Genomic DNA, 23,844 nt, shown 5'->3' with positions numbered 1-23,844 from the left:
CAACATGCTGTAAAAAGATTCACCTGAGATTCCATCTAAGATCTTTCCTGTAACCAGATGTAACATCGTAACTAAGTGTATTTTCGTATTATTTTGTAAATTAAGCTGTGTATGTTCATTGTGTGAATAAATTACAATTTATTTTATCTCACGTTTTGCTCAATCAAAGGATCCGGGTATTTTTGTGTTAAAAGCATTGGTCTCCCGTGACACTAACCCTCAGGGATTTTAAATCCGGTAAATTCACCGGTAAGTATCTTGGGAATCAGGTGGTCTCAGGAGCTGAACAATATTGGTGATCAGCTCAGGTGGAACTTCTCTTTTCACTTCAGATACCTCTGCTCAATCTCAACAGTGTAAACGGCTGCTGCTGCTGCTGCAGGAGAGGCTCCTTTGTAAATGTATGTCCAGTATTTGTAATGTATGCCCTATACTGGCACAATATGTATATTCATGAACTTCAATGTGCTGATACTGGTCAAATAAACTGTAAATACTGAAAATAGTTCATGATAACAAAAAGTTTGAGACTTCTAAATGCAGGTGTTTTAATGACCGTTTGAGGTTTTGCTTGTATTGTGCACTCACTGTTTTTGTAGCCATAATTTACTCCTACTGCATTATCAACACTATATAAAGAATAATTCAAAAAGACATGTCTAATTGTTACATTGTTATATCTTTTCCCCTAGAAAACAACATCTCCCCTTTGAGCTACCACACCTGTAACTACACAATGACAACAAACGTTTCTACATTGGTTGCTTTCCAAATGCCATATAAACTAATGGTGCCATGTGGAGGGTGGATCCCATGGAAACGGTGTTCCAAAACAAAATATAAGACTGAATACCGCTCCATACAGGTGCCTGAGACTAGTAATGTGACACGTTGCTGTGAAGGCTATGAGCATGTGGGTGATTACTGTGCATTATGTAAGTATTGTCTGACACAGATAATAAACCTTGTTCTAAACATGCAGTGCACTGTATGTAGCAGGTGAAGAACTGTAGTCCAATGGGTTTAACGGAGATGATAATGGCAGCATTCTGATTGGTTACATAATGTCACAAAAAGTGTTCTTCTGGGGAACCATAAACCACACTGCCAACTTCTAACTTCTTTCTACATTCATTCCTATATCTATGTACCTGCCTTTTAGCTAATGAGAAAACACAGCAGCAAGGGATCAATCTGGTACAATGACTTGAAGTGATTTGGTAGCTTAAAGTAACACAATTACCTAGAGTACTTGCTGAATAACTGTGAATAAATTACAGTAGCAAGTTTAAAAGGTTAAATATGGGTCAATAATACCAACATTCTTACCTGTATATGTATTTGAAATAATATGTTAAACTTTTAATATCTCCATACCTCCATATCCACACCCCTTCTTTCATTTCTGTACCCCCTTCAGTTTTTATTTTCACCTCCCTCCTCTTGAATAGTCAATAAAGATTGTGTTTAAAAAAAAAAAAATCTAGGTAAGGAAAGTAGCGCTTTAAATTAAGAGTTCATTATTACAGTAAAAAAAAAAAGGTAGTAAATATTATCTAACACTACAGAAGTAATTTATTTAAAAAAACAAACAAATGTAGGCTATGGCATGGATTTCTCCTTTAATCTATCAATAATTTTAAATTGGTCCATTAAAAGGTGTAACAATTGCCAACAAATTTGCATCTCTCCAGAACCAATATGGCTGCTAGAACGTCAAACTACAATCTTTACCTCAAACAAATCCAGAGAGAATGTGACGCACAGCCAAAGAGAGTGGGTCCACAATGTAATAAAAAAATGGTCTTTTATTCGTCCATATGAAGAAACAAAGGTGAAAAACCTTGAAAAAGTGCTGGGGCACAAAACATGTAGGAGTTTTTCACCTCTGTTTCTTCATATGGACGAATAAAAGACCAATTTTTTATTACATTGTAGACCCACTCTCTTTGGCTGTGCGTCACATTCTCTCTGGATTTATTTGTGGATGTCTCAACAGTGACAGCACGCCAGAGCACGGACATAGGACGGGGGCACTCCTGATATGTGAGTAACAGTCTATATACTATTATTGTCAACGTGGTTCAGCTAGATCCAGGGATCATCCTAATGAGGGGTTTTGTAGTGGGTCCATTCCCGTTACCTTGCCCCTTCAAGGATTATTGGTCCCCATGAAGATTGCAGACCACTGAAGAACTGTGTCTGGTTTATTCCCTAAGCCCCCGTACCAGTGCTGGGGACTTATATAGAATATACTTATATGTGTAACGGGTGTTCCCTCTGGCCTGACCCACCCAATCTCATATTGGCCCGTGTAGTCTAACCAGTCTCCCATTACAAGGCGTGTGTGGTGGTGCACCTGCAAGTAACAGGACTCTTGAGTCTCCCGCTTGGTGTTATTAGGGGATGTCATCAGGACAGGTAGCTGAGGTAGGGGGTACGAGTCCAACTTACATCATGTGCAGCGCCTCCACCTCATCAGGATCTGTGCTTCCGCAGGGAGATGGTCCTGGTGAGGAACTCCTTCTTGGTGCCATCCACTGTTGAGTAATCTCACACTCACACAGTGGGGTTCTTTTTCTCAAGGACATCTTTATTGAATACAGGGATGTAGCAGACTGCCCCATGCAGCTGCCGGCTCTAGCCGCACATCTCTCCGTGCTGTCCCTTTGCCAGGTACGCCCTACCGTATTGAAGTGGGGTTCCCTTTCTCCTAGGGAGATCACCGCTGTGCCAGGTCCCTGGACACAGTATGGCGTAGACAAACTTAACTGATCACTCTGCTACCGCTAGTTACTGCACTAGGGTCACAAAAGTGATTCTCCAATCTTGTACCTTCTGGTTACTATTTCTCCACCAACAACAACACTAACTGTCAGTGTTGTGCCCTTTATACACCAGGGGGCAGGCGCATCTCTGAGGTCACTATCCAGGGACTCAGAGCATACAGCCACTCCCATCCTTACACAGGGCACCACACTAGGGTGTGAGGGAAAACCATTATGCATGGCTACATACTCCCCCTGGTTGATACCCACCGTCCCGGCTGGGACCTAAATTTGGTGTACCTTGCGCCAGGAAACACTGCAAAAGAACACACAAATAACATAGCAAACATCATCACATGAACATAATAATGTAAGCCTAGTACACTCACTGACCAGCAGGGAGCGCTAAAGAAAACAACAGACCACTCTATTGGATACTCAATAATAGTGCCGAGGATCGGGCTTCTTTACCTCTCGCCCCGCGGCATCATGTACAGTCACGCTGTATTCTCTGGGTACTCCTCGCTCATTGCAGTATACCACCTTGTGCATATATACACTGCGCCCTATCTTCCATAGCCTCATCAATTGAGCTACCCTCTGCTCAGCCTGTATCCCTTTTATGGCTCCCCCTCTCTCCACGATATAATACTGTATATCAGTTTTGAGCCATCTCTCCCTATTCTCCTCGATCTCTCGCATTAGAGGTTCAGGGACATAAGGGTAATCAAGCCCATGGGACTTCCTATACTTCGCCGCAATAGCCCGTTCAGCCCGACATGACCTGGTCAAACCACCTTGCCCCGCAGCTCCGGGCAACACCCAAGACAGGGGCTCATCCGTTTCTACTGGATCATCCAACCCTGCGGACCCCTTAGGAATAATAAGGCCTGCCTGGATCCGATCCCACCTTACCCTTAGGGCCCTAAGGTATGACTCATCGTCAAAGTCACCGGCAGCCCACCAGTGATCAACCACCCCTTCCCTCTCTAAAATAAAGCGAGTACGGTCGAACCATGATACATAGCCCTCGTACAATGGGGCCCACCACCTAGTTTCCTTCCTTTCCTCGGAGCTAGGATCGGTACTCTCTTCTATGGACTCCTCATCAGGCCCACCAGAAGACACCCCAGATGTACCTTCAGATCTCTCATTAACCCTTTTATACTGAGAGGTATTTCGTACGGTAATACTAAGCCCACTAGGGCAATCGCTGGATACCGACACTTGCCTAGACATACTCCCTCCTCCCTCCGACCCATAATCCGACGTACCCAAGTCCAGGCTTCCAGTCCGATCATCGGAAGGACCCCGTGACTCCCCGGACAACCCTAAGCTAGAACTGGACCCAAATAAAATAGTGACGGGTACAGGGGCTTTAACTAGGGCCTTGGGGCTAACCTTGGGTGTGGACGGGGTTTGGGGACAGGACCGAACAGTAGGTACTGACAGGGTTTCGACCTGCTCTCCAGTGATACCTGTCTTAACGTCGCCACAAAGTCCATCTTTATCTTCAACAGCGGAACTTCTGGGGTTGCAGTTCAAACGTCCGTTCCCCCTGGTAGTAGGGGATCGTTTCCCGCTGCTTGACCTCAGAGGCGGCACCATCTCCCACTTGGGGCCTCCCTGGTCCGCCTGAACCACCTCCGCACACGCACGTGCTGCGACGCCATCTTGGGATGGATCCCCAATCGAGATCTCTTCCTCTACCAGGACATCCGGCAACGCCCGTCTGCTGCGCGATCCAGTCTGGCTCTGGACTCGCTCCTCCGACTCTTCCTCCCCTCGGTTCTGCAACAGGCACGCTGTCTTAGTACCTCGCGGGGTCGGGGTTGATCGACCCGCCTCCAATCCACTAGTCACCACGGCAGTGGGACTCCGGCGATCGGGTGGTCGCGGTACAGGAGACACTCGACTCCGCGTCTCCATACCACGAGGAATTTCATCCCTCCATGGCGTACCAATGGTATGACAGTCTCGTCTGATGACTGTCTTACTCGCCAGCCTTGCACACTCCTCGTCCGAGGATTCCAGTTTGCAGTTCGGCCGAGGCATCCCAGTAGGAGACCGGCGATGGGCTCCTCGGTGATCACCTCTCCGATGGCTGAGTTTCTCTATCGGAAGCACCAATGATGGCTCCGACTCTGCGGGACTGGCACTCTTGTTCCAGAGAGCTCCCGGCTGTTCTTCTCTTGGAATCGGGACATTCCCGGACATTCCCACAGTTTGCACCGGTACGAATGTGGTCATTGGCCACATGTACTGCAGTCCGCAGTGGGGGCATCGGGCCTCGCTGCCCACGGCTCCGCCCGGCAGTCTGCACTGCAGGCAAAGACACGCCACAGTCTCCACACCCTCCACACGGATTATCAGGAAGCCTCCTGGAGCCGAATAAGGGTGAGTGGAAATCACAGGACCTTGGTCCACTTTGTCAGCAGCTTCAGCCATCTTTACCAGCGGAGGCACTCGTCTCAGAGGTCTATACTGGTCAATGGCTCTTCGCAACTGAAAGGCATGGGCTGATGTAGCAACCCTTCCTCTCATTTTCTCTGTCGACATCCGGTGAAACCGCAAACCACTCCCCCTGGTTGAAACTAGGGGGATGTCCCGTAGACTTGTAGGCTGACCCAGCACAGGTGCGGAGTGAGTCATAGTCCATGAGGGCGCGGCTCCAGCTTTCGCGCCAAACTCCTCAGCGGGGTGGAGTTTTCTGGTTGGCGCCAATCCTGGCCAACATTTAGCAGACTGCAAAGTTGCAAGACTTTCTGCAGCATGCCCACGCGGCGTCCCGGGGAAGCGGGAACCGCCATCTTGGTAAGCATTGTCTTTTCTGTCATTGAAGGCAGCGTCTGGCTGTTTGTTAATTGGGGTATAACAAAGTCCATTTCGCTCTTCCCATCTCACAAGACTATCATCCTCACTATTCTCGGGGGTATCTTCCCAAGAACATAGGCAGGACAAACACGGCGCAGCCACGGCTTTCACGCCATTCCACAACAAACTCACAAGTCTCTTCTGTAGCTTGTTCTTCGTCCACGCACAGTTCATATGCGTGTTCTTCCTCTGACCGCAATCCTGGACCTTCTGCTCTATGCAGATCCTCCATTCTTGTGGTTCTCTCTCTCCGCCATCCTGGACCTTCTGTTCTGTACAGATCCTCCATTCTGACAGGTCTCTCGTGATCGTTGAACACCGATTTTCTGTACGTGGAGCTCCGCTCTGCGGGGCAGCTACCACATCTGTACAATAAACATGCCTTGTGCACCACCTTGTGTACCTAACGTAGATCTGACTCGTGTTTGCACTACCTCAGGCTAGGCTCACTCTCTCAGTGTCTACTGTAACGCTTTCCTCCAGTCTGTGCTCCTTGGTAAGCGATCTGGAATGGAGACTAGAGTACTCTGGCTCTTCCATGCAGTACTTTGGGCGTCGACCTACTTTTGGCTAGCCTAGTGCGGACCCGTCCAGAATTCCTGCTCTCAGTTACCAGTTTATCCCTTAGGCGTCCCCCGCTAGCGCTACCTCAAGGCGACTAGAACAGCAATAGCCCCCGGCTTCAGACTCACTAACCCCTTACGGATCCCAAGGCGTCTTTGCGGCATGCAGCTCCAGCATCTCCCTGACTACCCATGGCTCCGTCCCACGCAGCACAAAGTGGCAGCAGACACTTCTCTCTTTCCTAATGTGTGCCTAGCAAAAGCCTGTCCTGTTGACAGGTATCTCAGCAGCGCCTCCAATTGTAACGGGTGTTCCCTCTGGCCTGACCCACCCAATCTCATATTGGCCCGTGTAGTCTAACCAGTCTCCCATTACAAGGCGTGTGTGGTGGTGCACCTGCAAGTAACAGGACTCTTGAGTCTCCCGCTTGGTGTTATTAGGGGATGTCATCAGGACAGGTAGCTGAGGTAGGGGGTACGAGTCCAACTTACATCATGTGCAGCGCCTCCACCTCATCAGGATCTGTGCTTCCGCAGGGAGATGGTCCTGGTGAGGAACTCCTTCTTGGTGCCATCCACTGTTGAGTAATCTCACACTCACACAGTGGGGTTCTTTTTCTCAAGGACATCTTTATTGAATACAGGGATGTAGCAGACTGCCCCATGCAGCTGCCGGCTCTAGCCGCACATCTCTCCGTGCTGTCCCTTTGCCAGGTACGCCCTCCCATATTGAAGTGGGATTCCCTTTCTCCTAGGGAGATCACCGCTGTGCCAGGTCCCTGGACACAGTATGGCGTAGACAAACTTAACTGATCACTCTGCTACCGCTAGTTACTGCACTAGGGTCACAAAAGTGATTCTCCAATCTTGTACCTTCTGGTTACTATTTCTCCACCAACAACAACACTAACTGTCAGTGTTGTGCCCTTTATACTCCAGGGGGCAGGCGCATCTCTGAGGTCACTATCCAGGGACTCAGAGCATACAGCCACTCCCATCCTTACACAGGGCACCACACTAGGGTGTGAGGGAAAACCTCCATAACTACTGTGGGCAGGCCTGTATTTACCAGGACTTACTGTCAACAGGGAAGATGTATGCAGTCATTATTATGCATGGCTACATATGATAGATCCGACACTAGAGCGCTTGCATCACCGAACATTCTCTGCAATCTTTACCTAATCGCTTTTTAGATCCGTGACTTTCTACATTATTATATATACAAGTAAATAGTTTATCTAGACTTTTGTTTCTTTAGTTGTATTTGTGTAAATTAATTATGCTGCTATCATTAGTCGGAGATAGAGGGTTGTGTCGCACCATCAAAGCAACAAACCAGGTCGAGAGGGTGACTCCAGAAAAATGAAAAATGTGTTTGATCATAAAAATGAGGTAGAATGGGCCAACATGTTTTGTGCGGGAAGCGCTTTGTCAAGGTCCCTGTTCTCACAACTCAGGGTATTTGAATATGCCGCGAACCTGGAAGTGAGTTGGTTGTGCACTGTCAGAGCAGGCTAGACCAATCAGATGCCGGTTCATACGCCCACCCAAATACCAGCAATTAACTTAACTCACATATATACACTTAAAAAGAGAGAAACAGACAAACTGCAACAGTTTAAAAGTTTCAGAGTAAGGCCGCGCCTATAGTGTCGGCGACGTCAACCGTCGCAAGCGAAAGTTGTATTCGCTTTGTAGCGGCGTCGCGGGCGACCAGCCTCCTGATTGGTTCAGGGGCTGTCACAGGAGGCGACAGCCCCTGAAAAATCAAATAATTATGGCTACCAAAAATCGCGTCGCCATCGCGCTTACTATAAGCGCACGTGGCGGCGACAATGCATTTGTTTTCGGGCGACGTCGCGTCGCCGGCACTATAAGCGCGGCCTAAGTAAAATCCCAACAATATTGTTACAGACTTAATAGTAACCTTTGATACGAACTTTCCTTTGCCAATGTCTGTTACTTCAAGTTAAAAACAATTGAGAAAACTTGAGGATTACACCTCCAGCACACCAAATGACTGGAGAGATATAATAATAATAATATATTATATAATAATAATAATATAATAATAAGCAGTCTTATTCTACATGTAATCAGGACTGCAAGATCTAAGCTGAGATCCACATGGACCAATTTGAGCATCATGTGTTTTGTTTTATCTAAATTAGTAAAATGCCTACCCTCAAAATTGTAATTACATATAGATACAGCAATAAAAAGAATATATTTATATAATTCCATAACTGGCTATGCGGAATGTACAATAGAGATATACAGATGTTCAATAATTTCTTTCAATTTGTATACCCAATAAAATTAACTATAAACATATGGGTTTTCAGCATTGCATTGAACCTGATATACAATGACAATCCCGCCACAAAAACATATCCAATACTGTAGGTTCCTATTACACCAAGGAGGGGACAGTACATCTCAAATAATAATTTTAGATTTTTTAGATATTATAGATACTTTTGTTATATACATTATAATATATTAATTTCACTTCGCCTCCATGAGAAAAGGGGGGAATGGCAGAAAGGGGGGAGGGAGAGGGAGGAAGGGAGGGAGGAAGGGAGGGAGGAAATTAAGATGCGGATAAGAAAAATATAAAGTATAATAAAAAAAGAGCGAGATGTAGAATCCCTGGTAGGAACAGACTGTTACGTGCAAACACAGGTATGTATTAAAAAAAAGAACAAAACTTAAATTCAAATTCAAAATACGAGAAAGGAACAGGAATATATATATATATATTCTGCCCTTTAACTCTTGAGCCCCAGAATCTCCCTGGACTCTTTGCCATCATTAGCCAAAGAGAGAAAGGGGGGAACAATAATTACTACATACTGCAGGATCCAAAAACGGAAATAAAATAAAAACATTTTCATATTTGCAAATCAGTAAAACAATTTACTTTAAAAATGATATTGTTTTTCTAAGGAAGTCAATGACATTGATAAGTTGATTTTTGTATTTTTTTTGCCCACTGTGTGTGACTGCCTCTATAAGTAAATCTTATCAACATCAAACATGGAATGAATGCTTCTTTACACTACAGCTTTTGAGAGATTCAGTGAGTTTGCTTCAAGACCTGGGATGTGTCCTACCATAGCTCAGGAAAGAACAAGTCACAAATGTGCCTCTGACGTGGATTGCCCATGGCTTCAGAAATGCTGCAACGTCTCCAGTGGATTTTTCTGTGCTTCATGCACACCTCGAGGTCAGTCTCCTTTCTCTTATTTATCTCCATGGTCTTATGTTATAGTCTCTCATTCTTCCAGCACCGGCTCTGTGGTGCTAAGTTTGGGTTTCAACACCTTCAACCACCCCAAAAAGTAGAAAATACATTGTAATACAATAGACCAAAAGGAAATCTAGTTGTTAAATGTTCACATTTTGCTTGGACATGCTAGTGCATGATTTCCAGCAGAATAACATGTTACTATGCAATTTCAAATGAGTGCATTTTAATTATCAGTAGTCCTGTGCCCTATGGAAAGCTGGAACTTGGGCAGTAGCATCAGACTAGTGTCATATCATAGAGGCAGGTTAGCAGTACTGTGGTTTTAATAGAGGAAATAGGCGCTGGTTGGCACTCACCTACTGGCTAAATGTAGGAGCTAGTGCAGGTGGGTTGGCGGCCTGCAAGCCCAGACAGAAGTATACAGGAACCAGGGGACCTGCAGCACTCAAAACAAGAACATTGGCAAAAACTGCTAGCAAGAATGAAGAAGAGCTCTGCATAATATATTCTTTATTCTTGTTAGCAGTGTTTGGCAATCTTCTCATTCTGAGTGCTGCAGGTTCCTGTGCTGTGGTTCAGTGGGGGCGATTTTTTTAAATACAACAGCAAACTACAAAGTGATATTTAAATAACTGCAGAGCAAGGTGTAGCAGCCTTTATCTCCAACACTGAAAGGGGCATGAAACTTTATTTCAGTGTATTTCAGGCCATCAGGGTAACTACTTATTTCCACTCTCTGCTGCAGCAGTGGAAAACTGTGGGTGTTATTAATATGCATGTGGAGGTCTTCAGCAAAATTATGACGGCACTTTTCCTAACCTTTTAAGATGACTAGAATTATGTTTTTTTTTCTTTTTATTCTAACAGTTTGTGAAGTATATGTGAACATACGCTTTTTTGTCCAAACGTTTCAGTAAATGATTAGCCGTTAATATTTTTGCTTCACTTCCTTCACCCGAAACCAGTTTAGTGATTTTATTTTCACGTGGTCTGTGGTGACGTTGTGACATTGTGACATTGTGACATTGTGACATTGTGTATTGAGACCGCGATGATGCTCTTCTGCTGTTGGTGATAATGACAATTTTCACACAAAGAATAAAAAAAAAATGAAAATCTACAAGGGAGCGAGATTAAATATTTATTTGTAAATGAACTATGTATAAAAAAAAGTTACAAACACAAGAAGAGATTATTCCTGAGCCACCTGGGGCTCCTTAATTGTGCGTAATTTTCTAAAAATGTAGATATCTCACTGGATTTTTAATATACTCTTATTGTCTTTTCAATTTGTCACGGTGGGTAACATTGCCGGTTACTGGGTTACATGTGGACTACATTATGGGTTACAGTGCCATGCCACATTGTGGGTTACAGTGCCATGTTACATTGCGGATTACATTGCTTGGTTACATTGCGGGTTACTGGGTTACATTGCTTGGTTACATTGCGGATTACATTGCTTGGTTACATTGCTTGGTTACATTGCTTGGTTACATTGCTTGGTAACATTGCTTGGTTACATTGCTTGGTTACATTGGTTGGTTACATTGCTTGGTTACATTGCGGATTACATTGCTTGGTTACATTGCTTGGTAACATTGCTTGGTTACATTGCTTGGTTACATTGCTTGGTTACATTGGTTGGTTACATTGCGGATTACTGGGTTACATTGCTTGGTTACATTGCTTGGTTACATTGCGGATTATTGGGTAACATTGCTTGCTTACATTGCGGATTACATTGCTTGGTTACATTGCTTGGTTACATTGCGGATTACATTGCTTGGTTACATTGCTTGGTTACATTGCTTGGTTACATTGCGGATTACTGGGTAACATTGCTTGGTTACATTGCGGATTACTGGGTAACATTGCTTGGTTACATTGCGGATTACTGGGTAACATTGCTTGGTTACATTGCGGATTACTGGGTAACATTGCTTGGTTACATTGCGGATTATTGGGTAACATTGCTTGGTTACATTGCGGATTATTGGGTAACATTGCTTGCTTACATTGCGGATTATTGGGTAACATTGCTTGGTTACATTGCGGATTATTGGGTAACATTGCTTGGTTACATTGCGGATTACATTGCTTGGTTACATTGCTTGGTTACATTGCTTGGTTACTTTGCGGATTACATTGCTTGGTTACATTGCGGATTATTGGGTAACATTGCTTGGTTACATTGCGGATTATTGGGTAACATTGCTTGCTTACATTGCGGATTATTGGGTAACATTGCTTGGTTACATTGTGGATTATTGGGTAACATTGCTTGGTTACATTGCTTGGTTACATTGCGGATTATTGGGTAACATTGCTTGGTTACATTGCGGATTATTGGGTAACATTGCTTGGTTACATTGCTTGGTTACATTGCTTGGTTACATTGCTTGGTTACTTTGCGGATTACATTGCTTGGTTACATTGCTTGGTTACATTGCTTGGTTACATTGCGGATTATTGGGTAACATTGCTTGGTTACATTGCGGATTATTGGGTAACATTGCTTGGTTACATTGCTTGGTTACATTGCTTGGTTACATTGCTTGGTTACTTTGCGGATTACATTGCTTGGTTACATTGCTTGGTTACATTGCTTGGTTACATTGCGGATTACTGGGTAACATTGATTGGTTACATTGCGGATTACTGGGTTACATTGCTTGGTTACATTGCGGATTACTGGGTAACATTGATTGGTTACATTGCGGATTATTGGGTTACATTGCTTGGTTACATTGCGGATTATTGGGTAACATTGCTTGCTTACATTGCGGATTATTGGGTAACATTGCTTGGTTACATTGCGGATTATTGGGTAACATTGCTTGCTTACATTGCGGATTATTGGGTAACATTGCTTGCTTACATTGCGGAAGACACTGTACAACCTTTTCAAGTAAATATGTCCCTATATCTGTACACCAGATGCACTTACATTTACCACGCTTTGCTTGGTAAAGCAATAGTATTTATTTATTTATAGTATTTATAGACTATATATAGTCCTGTTGTCTTGGACTGAGGGAGAGACTGCTCTCAAAGTTTTTATTTCGGAAGCTTTACTCTGCCCATTCTCTCATATCGTAAATCACCAGGTTCAAGTTGAGTACTGTAAAATAATAAAGTTAAACAACATGCACTTTTTTTGGAGGAGGTGACCAGATATAATAGGAAATTGCTTGTGTTCAGCTCATGATAGGAACACAGTCAAGCATTGGTACAATGGAACGGTCACCATAAAAATGGGATTTGATGAACTCCGCAGAGTGGATCCAGGATTCTTGAATCACACAAGACTGTTACACTCGATGGTATGTAATAAACGTCAACCTGACACATTATAACAATCGATTCATTGCAAGTAGTTGCATTAATCACTTAACTGCTGGGGGGCTCCTGGCACCTTTGCCAGTAAAAGACCATTAATAGCACACAAGTTGTAATTAGCATTGGCAATGTGTACAGTATTACTTATTGTTTACAACCTTTTGTGCATTGTGGTGAACACAGGTTTTTTTTTTTATGCTGGGAATTCTATTCATAGATATCATGTTAATTCAGAGCACATACTTTGAGATGGAAAAGTACAGTGTGTTATTATGGCAAACTAGAATAAAGAGACATTGGGGAATTCCCCCCAAGTGTGTTAAAACCATTCTCCAGGCAAGATGAAATGCTGCCCGTGACTTGTTTTTGTTAAATAAAAGCCTTTCTCCCAGCAACAGAATTCAATGAAATGTAAAGACCACGTTAGTGGTTTATTTAGTGCGAATTATTCCTCCTTAGCTAACGCTTGTATTATAATACTAACATACCACACTGTAACCAGTACTGGTGCCTATTTGTTTTTCAGATTACTGGAGAATTGGGGCCATTAAAAACATTGGTTCATCACATCGCCACAGAATCGGCAGGAACCTTTGCAGTGAGATCCTATTTTCACATTGGGATAAATGAATCCGATTCACTGGGGAATATTTCGTCTAAGCTGAACAATATTGTGACTCGTTTACCAGAAGTGATCGACATAAAGATAGAGGGTAATTATTTCTCATGTAATGAAAAGCTCCAACCAGAAGCATCATTTTGCATTGTTGCATGCATACTCCTTAAATCAGGGGTTCCCAACTCCAGTCCTCGTGGACAGGTCAGGTTTTCAGGATATCCCTGCTTCTGCTGAGCCACTGATTGAGGCACCTGTGCTGAAGAAGGGATATCCTGAAAACCTGACCTGTTAATGAAGACTGTAGTTGAGAACCCCTGCCTTAAATCAACATAAATGTTGTATATGCTACCTATAGTAATGCAATACAGTACTTTAGTAACCACATTTTCTGTGCCCTAGAGTAGGGATGATACCTGCTGTATAGTTAGTTGGTACCTATAAAAAAGTAACTGAACACATACTGAATACAAAGCCGTTGCCCTGGGTGACTGCCCCCACAAGCGTATGTCTGTAGCGTTAACCGAAGTCCCACTTGCCCCACTTGCACTTGTTGAATTGCCAGCGAACACCCTTTCTAGCACTGGCTGATGCCCTTAGTTTTGGCAACTGGTGGCCCAGGACTGAAAGGGAGATGGTCTCTGTGGTATTATTAGTGAAAGCATCTGGGAAGGCCAAGGCTACATCCCCCACCTCCCTGGACCCCGGATCCCCTGCCTCCACCCTATGACTCTGGCCATGGTGCCCCCCGCCCTCCATACCTCACCGCAAACCCTCTTCACCCCCATTGGCACTAGCAGGGACCCACACCTGCAAAAATTCGATGTCCAGCGCTATGTACACTGTCAGCACTATACAAGAAAAAAAACTGTTATTATTATACATCCAATGATACATCAATACATTTCGTATTTTTAGATAGGTAGCTATTATATAATATATTATACCGATGTGTTTAAGCACCACGGACGGGAGTCATGTTTTTTCCTACCATTTTTGTACATTTTGATGGAATCCAAAGTGCTTTTAAGGAGGCTTCACTTTCTGGCGGGTTCTTGCGTGGCATTGTTTTGTAGCATTATTGTAATGTTCTTGCTAATTATAATGGGCCGGGGACCTCTCGATCAGCCTGCCATGGTTACTGGAAACAGTCTTGCTCGACCCGGGGAGACTTAACCACGCCCTGGGCTGTTGGACCTCGATCTGATGACATACGAGCGCTCGGGAAATGAAGGAACAGGCACACAGAGTATTTCTGATCCCTCATCTCAACTTTATTACGGAAAAGCAATACTATTGTAGCCCTCTTTCCTCCACCCTAAGTGAGATTGAGGCGGGTAGGTGTATCTGACTACTTATCAGTGTTGTGCTGTACCTGTTTGGCAACCAGGGGGGCTGAGCTTCCGCCACGGGGAACCTGGGGTATATACTTACACTCTGTGCAGCGCCTCCACTGATGAGGGATCCCAACGTGGTGGGATTATGCCCTCACCAGAACAACCATACAGTAAATACACACAATGTGAATAAACAGTATTTACTGAGCATGAACGATAACTTCAATGAAACTCTCTTTGCATAACATCAATACATCATATGAATAACATTGCATCACCCTGAATGAATTAAATCCGCTCACACACATGTCCATCATCACATCCCCCTTCAGTTCCTTTGATAATAATGTGAGTGTCCACAACCATAAAGAGAGTGCGAGTGTGAGGGATAGCGCATCCCTGTGTTGGGGCCCGGTGGTGCACTTATTCTACTACCTCCCTGATCACTGCTCCTGATCAAGATATCCTTGGGCACAGCAACCCCGCACAGTGATCCCACGCCGCACTGCGCTGCTCTCTGCAGGAATGGATACTCTTTCTGCACTCATGCTGCACCGCATTCAGGCACTGTCCTGCAGCATGTCTCTTCCTCTTTCTCTGAGTATGTGAAGGAGTCCCTGTCTTAAGGCAGTCCCTATCACATACAGTATTCCTCTAGTGTCTCAGGGGACTAACTGGGCCCTGGGGTATACCTCTACCCTAGTCCCTGCATGCAGAAGATCTCTTACTGTAGATTCTGTCTGATCCCAGATTTTGGCAGCTCACCACGTGCAACTGGCATGGGTGATATTACACACACTGTATAACTTGGAAAGCAACCCCCTTCTTCCTATGAGGGGCCCTTCCCTGACACAGCCAAAGCAACTCCTCTAGCTGCACTGCACACAACACTGTCTCTTTTTGTCAGAGCACACAGCACTACAGCTGTGTCACTGACTAGACTTACACTCACCTAAGGGCAGGGTCCCTACCTAAGGGGCCTTCCCTATGAACTTACCCACTAACCTAGTGGGGAGTGGGGCCTACCTGGGGCTTGGGGGTAACCTGGCCTAGTGTAAGAAGCCACTTGTTCCTTACACACTTCCTCCCTCTTCCTTCTCCCAGCTCCAACTGACTTGCGTGGTCTCTGCAATATTGTATCCTTCTCCAACAGGAGAAGCTGCAAAACCTATTTGCTGGCTGGCTGCACGTGATGTGGGTGAAAGGGCAGTTCCCAGAGGCTGCTGGGAATTGTAGTCCACTCAGGACCTCTTTAGCAGTGGGACCGCGTGCGCTATCTTTACTATGCCTGTGCGAAGCTGTAATGGCCGCCGCTATGCTTAACTGCGCATGCACGACCTTGGGGAGTCCCTGCACTACGGAGCACCATCTCTGCCCCTTCGCACTCACTGCATTGGCCACCACGTTGCCAGTGCGGACATAACAAAGATGGCGGCGCCGTGCCTCTGACGCCACCGGGAGGACTCTTTGGGGACCTGGCTACACTATTTATACAGGAAGATAAGGTGTTAACTAGAGGCGTAAATTAGAGGCATAACAATATTAGCATATTACTAAAATGACAGCCTAGCTGGGGATTTTCCATTTAGCCTTGGCTCCTGTAAGCAAAGCTTGCGGTTAGGCCGATTCTTGATAAAACACAGTACTGGCATATGACCAGCAAAACAATTCTACTCTTACTGAAAACAATTGGAGGTCATTTATTGACCATTTAATTCAGGGAAAAGTTCAAGCATAATGGTTAAGACAAAATGGAGGTCTGGCTCTTACTTTTAACCCTTTCAATTATTCTAATACCCTCAGCACTAACACAGTCTTTGTGTAGTTTAGGGATCATGTTAAATGCCTAAGAAACCCCACATTTTCTTTTTGTTGTTGTTGTTCTGTCGAATTAAAATGAATTAATTATTATATGTCATAGATTTTTGATATTTTCAACATTTTGTTTAGTTTGCGGTAACAGGTTACATACCTATAGTATAAACTTGGTGAAAATCCGTCACTGTGTACATGCAATCTAAAACACTATCAGTTTTTTCTGATTTTCTACTTCTCATTTCTGTTTCATGTAGAAATGTTAGAATCACCTCCGAGTGCAACTGATGAGCCAGTACATGGGTATTCTCCGACAAATCACTCAACACCTCTGGTCGCAGGTAACGAAGCTATGTCTCACTACCGTATGTATCTCTAAATTCCGCATTTCTCCAGCTCTACTTGAATAATGTCTCCACTGTTACAATATATGGATACATTGTCTGCTAGAGAGGATTCTAAGGCTAAGGTCCCGTTGCACGCGTCCGCACGGCTGGCTTGCTTGCTGGCGGCGCGTGCAACTCGCTGTACCGCGATCTGCGGTCTACAGGAAACTTTTCTCGGAGCGGGGGGGGGCGTGGCCAAACGGGTCGGGGGGGCGCGGCCATGACGTGAGGGGGCGCGGCCATGATGTGAGGGGCCGGAGCGGGAGGTGGGCGGGAGTGGGAGGATTGACAGGGAGGGGGGAGCGTGGCTTGAGCGGAGGGACCCGCTACTCTTCCCCCCCCTCCCTCCACGGGCTGCCACGGGCTGCAGGTAAGTAAAAAAACCACACACACAGGCACTCATACATACATACACACACACACACACACACACACACACACACACACACACACACACACACAGGCAGGCACTCACACATTCATACACACACACACACACAGACAGAGACAGGCACGCACGCACTCATACACACACATACAGGCACGCACACAGACAGGCACACACAGACACACACACAGACAGAGACAGGCACGCACACAGACAGGCACACACAGACACACACACAGACAGGCACTCACGCTGCTTTCACTCCACACTCCTCCCCGCTCCCCGAAGCCTCTCCTCCTCCCGCAGCCTCCCCTCCCCATTGGCTCACAGCCACACCACGTGACGCGTCAACGCTAGGAAACACCATTCTGTGGTGTCTCCTAGCGGCTGACGCGCCACAGCGTGTAGTCAGCTGTGCCGCCAGGGGGGACCGGGACCGGCTCGCGAGGATTCCCCTGCTGGTGGGGAAATCGCTACATTGCCGCCCGCGCCAACGAGCGCAGCGGGTCCCAGGCCTAACTTAGCTACCTGCTGTTTTATAGAAGGAAGATTTAGAGACACTGGTGTCCCAAGACTGGAATGTGTGAGAACTTTAACGTACAATCCCCTCTTAGGCCTTCTCCAGGGTGACGCTGAGTGGGCACTCACGCTCGCGCTGGCCGCGATGAAACACATTGCTGCAATGTGTGTGGCCAGCGTCAGCACACCAATGAGGGCGAACCAGCTCTGTGACATCATGGCCGCGCCCCCCGACACGCCCCCCCCGCACGCATACCTAGCTGTCCACAAATCTCCTGGCCGAGCAGAGCGTGTGACGTCACTGCGCACGAGTGCCAGTGCGCTCGCTCCCTGCCTGGCCGCAGCCTAAGTTTACAAAACGGAACTTCATGTCGTTAGCTTCCTTAAAGAAAGGTATTCGCGCTTCTAGAAAATATTTTCTTATTTTGTCTTCTTTGGAAAATGAGAGCGATTTTCTTTTCAGCGCTGACTCTGATTGGGTGGAACTGGTTTTAACTCAAACCAGGCTGCCCATAAAAATAAGGAGAAAGAGGGAGACTCTGCAAGCTCTTGCCATCACATGGTGTCCTCACACAAGAGGGATTAGCTAGAGGAAATCTCCCCTTCAGTGTCTCAGTTTAGTATCTTTTCCAGACTCATTTAAAAACATCCACATTTGAAATGGTCATCAATCACCTGAATTTATCCACTTAATCTGCCCCCCGCCCCCTCCCAGGCAGGAACCAGTGGTGATTCCAGACCTTTAGTCCTGTCTTGGAAGACACATTAGGAAGGTAATATTGGTGCTGGAAATACATCAGTGTTGGAGCCACGGTAGAACGATGGATTATATTGTCTAATCATGAAACGACGGGCGTATGTCTGCAAATGCCCGCAATATTTTTTTACATGTGTGGCTTTAATTAAATCTAATGCCCGGTGTCATAACCTTTACAAACGATCATACTTTACAGAAACTTTATTCAAAATATATTGCTATAAAATTAAAATATTAATTATGTTTTACATGTCGTTATATTGTCTAAAGACATGACGGGTGCATGTCTGCAAATGGACACAATCTTTTGAGTGGCTTTATCTTAAATTTAGTGTATTGTGTCATAACCTTTACAGACCATCATACCTTACAAAAGCTTTATTCAAAATACATTGATAGAAAATGAATATATTAATTATGTTCTACATGTCGTTATAGCTTCCTCCATATTTAGGAATCTCAGTATCAGTAATGTCACCAGCAGTGGTTTTCACATACAATGGAACACAGACGGCCCTGAGAATCATACATACAATGTACAAGTATCTGCACTGAAGGGAGTGCACCTCAGCAATAACACCAACCAAACCCATATGGAGATATGCGACCTAGGAGCAGGGGAGCTGTATGCTGTGCGTATCCAATGGGTAGATACAAAAGGACAAGTGCATTTATTGGAAGAAAACGTAAAAACGGGTAAATATTCTGTTAAAATGTATCTTCTCTTTTGATTTCCTCTGAATCTTCATAATGATATTGTATCTGGTATTGTTAATCAGTTAGTGATCTGATTTATTCTATTGTGAAGCTACAGGAAGATTGTAGAGATGACATGAAGCCGTGTATTTGATTTGGCATCAAAAGGTTAACATCGAAATAGGTGTGTGATCAAAGCTAAGGCCGAGTCCATAGACGGACAGGCCGTGCTGAGCCGTGCGGACGCTCCGCGCTGAGCCCTTGCATCCTCAATGAGGATGCCTTGAGAGGGGGCTCACGCGAGCGTCCGCAGGCGTGCTGACGAGATGGAGTTTTCAGCCGAGCGCCAAGCTGTTTTTCAGCGCGCTGTCGGCTGAAAACATCCAATCACAGCACAGCAGCGTCAACGTCACGGCGCCGTGACGTCAGCGCCGTGATGTTGACGTCAGTGCGTCGCGGGCGATTGGCCCAGCGACGTCACTGCCCCGCCTCCCACCACCTCCCCCCGCATCCCTATCGCGCCCGCTGGCTCGCCTGTATGTGCATGGAATCGCACAGCTTCAGCAGGCGAGCCTCAGCGTCAGCGCTGTTCACCACGGCTCCCCCCCTCTATGGCCCGGGCCTAAGAGATGGAAGATTTTGTCCTTAATCAACTTCATCATAGTTGTTGGCATATTATAAAATATATGTCGTATTGCCCTGTTAATTCCAAGCTTTTTTTATTAATAAGGCCAGGGACCCACAGAAGATCTCCCATCCCGGAGGTAAGTCCTTTTTTGAGAAAGAGACACAATAAAATGTGTGTGGTGACGTTAGTGGTGGTTCTCATCACGAGTGGAATAAATTAATCAATGGAGGGCTGACCTTTACAAAGCATCATACTTTACAAACGCTTCAGTCATTATATTTCGATATCGAGTGCAGGGCCAGCCAATGAAGACTGAATAGGTTCCTAATTCCACAATCCTTTTTTTCTATTTGAGACCGTTGAGTCTCGTCTTAAAAGAGGGTTTTTATTATACAAATACATTGGTATAGCATGAATATATTAATTATGTTCTACATGTCGTTATAGCTTCCTCCATATTTAGGCATCTCAGTATCAGTAATGTCACCAGCAATGGTTTTCACATACAATGGAACACAGACGGCCCTGAGAATAATACATACAATGTACAAGTATCTGCACTGAAGGGAGTGCACCTCAGCAATAACACCAACCAAACCCATATGGAGATATGCGACCTAGGAGCAGGGGAGCTGTATGCTGTGCGTATCCAATGGGTAGATACAAAAGGACAAGTGCATTTATTGGAAGAAAACGTAAAAACGGGTAAATATTATGTTAAAATGTATCTTCTCTTTTGATTTCCTCTGAATCTTCATAATGATATTGTATCTGGTATTGTTAATCAGTTAGTGATCTGATTTATTCTATTGTGAAGCTACAGGAAGATTGTAGAGATGACAGGAAGCCGTGTATTTGATTTGGCATCAAAAGGTTAACATCGAAATAGGTGTGTGATCAAAGCTAAGAGATGGAAGATTTTGTCCTTAATCAACGTCATCATAGTTGTTGGCATATTATAAAATGTATGTCGTATTGCCCTGTTAATTCCAAGCTTTTTTTTATTAATAAGGCCAGGGACCCCACAGAAGATCTCCCATCCCGGAGGTAAGTCCTTTTTTGAGAAAGAGACACAATAAAATGTGTGTGGTGACGTTAGTGGTGGTTCTCATCACGAGTGGAATAAATTAATCAATGGAGGGCTGACCTTTACAAAGCATCATACTTTACAAACGCTTCAGTCATTATATTTCGATATCGAGTGCAGGGCCAGCCAATGAAGACTGAATAGGTTCCTAATTCCACAATCCTTTTTTTCTATTTGAGACCGTTGAGTCTCGTCTTAAAAGAGGGTTTTTATTATACAAATACATTGGTATAGCATGAATATATTAATTATGTTCTACATGTCGTTATAGCTTCCTCCATATTTAGGCATCTCAGTATCAGTAATGTCACCAGCAATGGTTTTCACATACAATGGAACACAGACGGCCCTGAGAATAATACATACAATGTACAAGTATCTGCACTGAAGGGAGTGCACCTCAGCAATAACACCAACCAAACCCATATGGAGATATGCGACCTAGGAGCAGGGGAGCTGTATGCTGTGCGTATCCAATGGGTAGATACAAAAGGACAAGTGCATTTATTGGAAGAAAACGTAAAAACGGGTAAATATTATGTTAAAATGTATCTTCTCTTTTGATTTCCTCTGAATCTTCATAATGATATTGTATCTGGTATTGTTAATCAGTTAGGGATCTGATTTATTCTATTGTGAAGCTACAGGAAGATTGTAGAGATGACAGGAAGCCGTGTATTTGATTTGACATCAAAAGGTTAACATCGAAATAGGTGTGTGATCAAAGCTAAGAGATGGAAGATTTTGTCCTTAATCAACGTCATCATAGTTGTTGGCATATTATAAAATGTATGTCGTATTGCCCTGTTAATTCCAAGCTTTTTTTTATTAATAAGGCCAGGGACCCCACAGAAGATCTCCCGTCCCAGAGGGAAGTCATTTTTTGAGAAAGAGACACAATAAAATGTGTGTGGTGACGTTAGTGGTGGTTCTCACCACGAGTGGAATAAATTAATCAATGGAGGGCTGACCTTTACAAAGCATCATACTTTACAAACGCTTCAGTCATTATATTTCGATATCGAGTGCAGGGCCAGCCAATGAAGACTGAATAGGTTCCTAATTCCACAATCTTTTTTTGTATTTGAGACCGTTGAGTGATAATCAAAGCAGATTCTCATCTTAAAAGAGGGTTATCTTTTGTTATACAAAATACATTGATATAACATGTATATATTAATTATGTTCTACATGTCGTTATAGCTTCCTCCATATTTAGGAATCTCAGTATCAGTAATGTCACCAGCAGTGGTTTTCACATACAATGGAACACAGACGGCCCTGAGAATAATACATACAATGTACAAGTATCTGCACTGAAGGGAGTGCACCTCAGCAATAACACCAACCAAACCCATATGGAGATATGCGGTCTAGGAGCAGGGGAGCTGTATGCTGTGCGTATCCAATGGGTAGATACAAAAGGACAAGTGCATTTATTGGAAGAAAACATAAAAACGGGTAAATATTATGTTAAAATGTATCTTCTCTTTTGATTTCCTCTGAATCACCATAATGATATTGTATCTGGTATTGTTAATCAGTTAGTGATCTGATTTATTCTATTGAGAAGCTACATGAAGATTGTAGAGATGACAGGAAGCCGTGTATTTGATTTGGCATCAAAAGGTTAACATCGAAATAGGTGTGTGATCAAAGCTAAGGCTGAGTCCATAGACGGACAGGCCGTGCTGAGCCGTGCGGACGCTCCGCGCTGAGCCCCTGCATCCTCAATGAGGATGCCTTGAGAGGGGGCTCACACGAGCGTCCACAGGCGTGCTGACGAGATGGAGTTTTCAGCCGAGCGCTATGCTGTTTTGCAGCGTGCTGTCGGCTGAAAACATCCAATCACAGCACAGTAGCGTCAACGTCACGGCGTCGTGACGTCGGCGCCGTGACGTTGATGTCAGTGCGTCGCGGGAGATTGGCCCAGCGACATCACTGCCCCGCCTCCCACCACCTCCCCCCGCATCCCTATCGCGCCCGCTGGCTCGCCTGTATGTGCATGGAATCGCACAGCTTCAGCAGGCGAGCCTCAGCGTCAGCGCTGTTCAGCACGGCTCCCCCCCTCTATGGCCCGGGCCTAAGAGATGGAAGATTTTGTCCTTAATCAACTTCATCATAGTTGTTGGCATATTATAAAATGTATGTCGTATTGCCCTGTTAATTCCAAGCTTTTTTTATTAATAAGGCCAGGGACCCCACAGAAGATCTCCCATCCCGGAGGGAAGTCATTTTTTGAGAAAGAGACACAATAAAATGTGTGTGGTGACGTTAGTGGTGGTTCTCACCACGAGTGGAATAAATTAATCAATGGAGGGCTGACCTTTACAAAGCATCATACTTTACAAACGCTTCAGTCCTTATATTTCGATATTGAGTGCAGGGCCAGCCAATGAAGACTGAATAGGTTCCTAATTCCACAATCCTTTTTTCTATTTGAGACCGCTGAGTCTCGTCTTAAAAGAGGGTTTTTGTTATACAAAATACATTGATATAACATGTATATATTAATTATGTTCTACATGTCGTTATAGCTTCCTCCATATTTAGGAATCTCAGTATCAGTAATGTCACCAGCAATGGTTTTCACATACAATGGAACACAGACGGCCATGAGAATAATACATACAATGTACAAGTATCTGCACTGAAGGGAGTGCACCTCAGCAATAACACCAACCAAACCCATATGGAGATATGCGGTCTAGGAGCAGGGGAGCTGTATGCTGTGCGTATCCGATGGGTAGATACAAAAGGACAAGTGCATTTATTGGAAGAAAACGTAAAAACGGGTAAATATTATGTTAAA

General features: G+C 44.6%; 1 protein-coding gene across 7 annotated transcripts in view; it reads left to right on the top strand.

Moving 5' to 3' along the window:
- UMODL1 (uromodulin like 1) overlaps positions 1 to 23,844 on the top strand; it is an 88,280-nt gene that overhangs the window by 12,760 nt on the left and 51,676 nt on the right. For all 7 annotated transcript variants that reach the window (XM_075593675.1, XM_075593676.1, XM_075593680.1 and 4 more), the window contains exons 2-11: positions 693 to 935; positions 9,276 to 9,437; positions 12,666 to 12,787; positions 13,330 to 13,516; positions 16,829 to 16,912; positions 19,060 to 19,317; positions 20,393 to 20,650; positions 21,304 to 21,561; positions 22,236 to 22,493; positions 23,570 to 23,827. In XM_075593675.1, the coding sequence (XP_075449790.1) occupies positions 693 to 935; positions 9,276 to 9,437; positions 12,666 to 12,787; positions 13,330 to 13,516; positions 16,829 to 16,912; positions 19,060 to 19,317; positions 20,393 to 20,650; positions 21,304 to 21,561; positions 22,236 to 22,493; positions 23,570 to 23,827 (2,088 nt within the window). The remainder of the gene's footprint in view (positions 1 to 692; positions 936 to 9,275; positions 9,438 to 12,665; positions 12,788 to 13,329; positions 13,517 to 16,828; positions 16,913 to 19,059; positions 19,318 to 20,392; positions 20,651 to 21,303; positions 21,562 to 22,235; positions 22,494 to 23,569; positions 23,828 to 23,844) is intronic.

Source organism: Ascaphus truei, chromosome 3 (assembly GCF_040206685.1).
Source record: "Ascaphus truei isolate aAscTru1 chromosome 3, aAscTru1.hap1, whole genome shotgun sequence".
NCBI classification, from domain to species: domain Eukaryota; kingdom Metazoa; phylum Chordata; class Amphibia; order Anura; family Ascaphidae; genus Ascaphus; species Ascaphus truei.
This window is presented reverse-complemented; position numbering and strand designations above follow the sequence as displayed.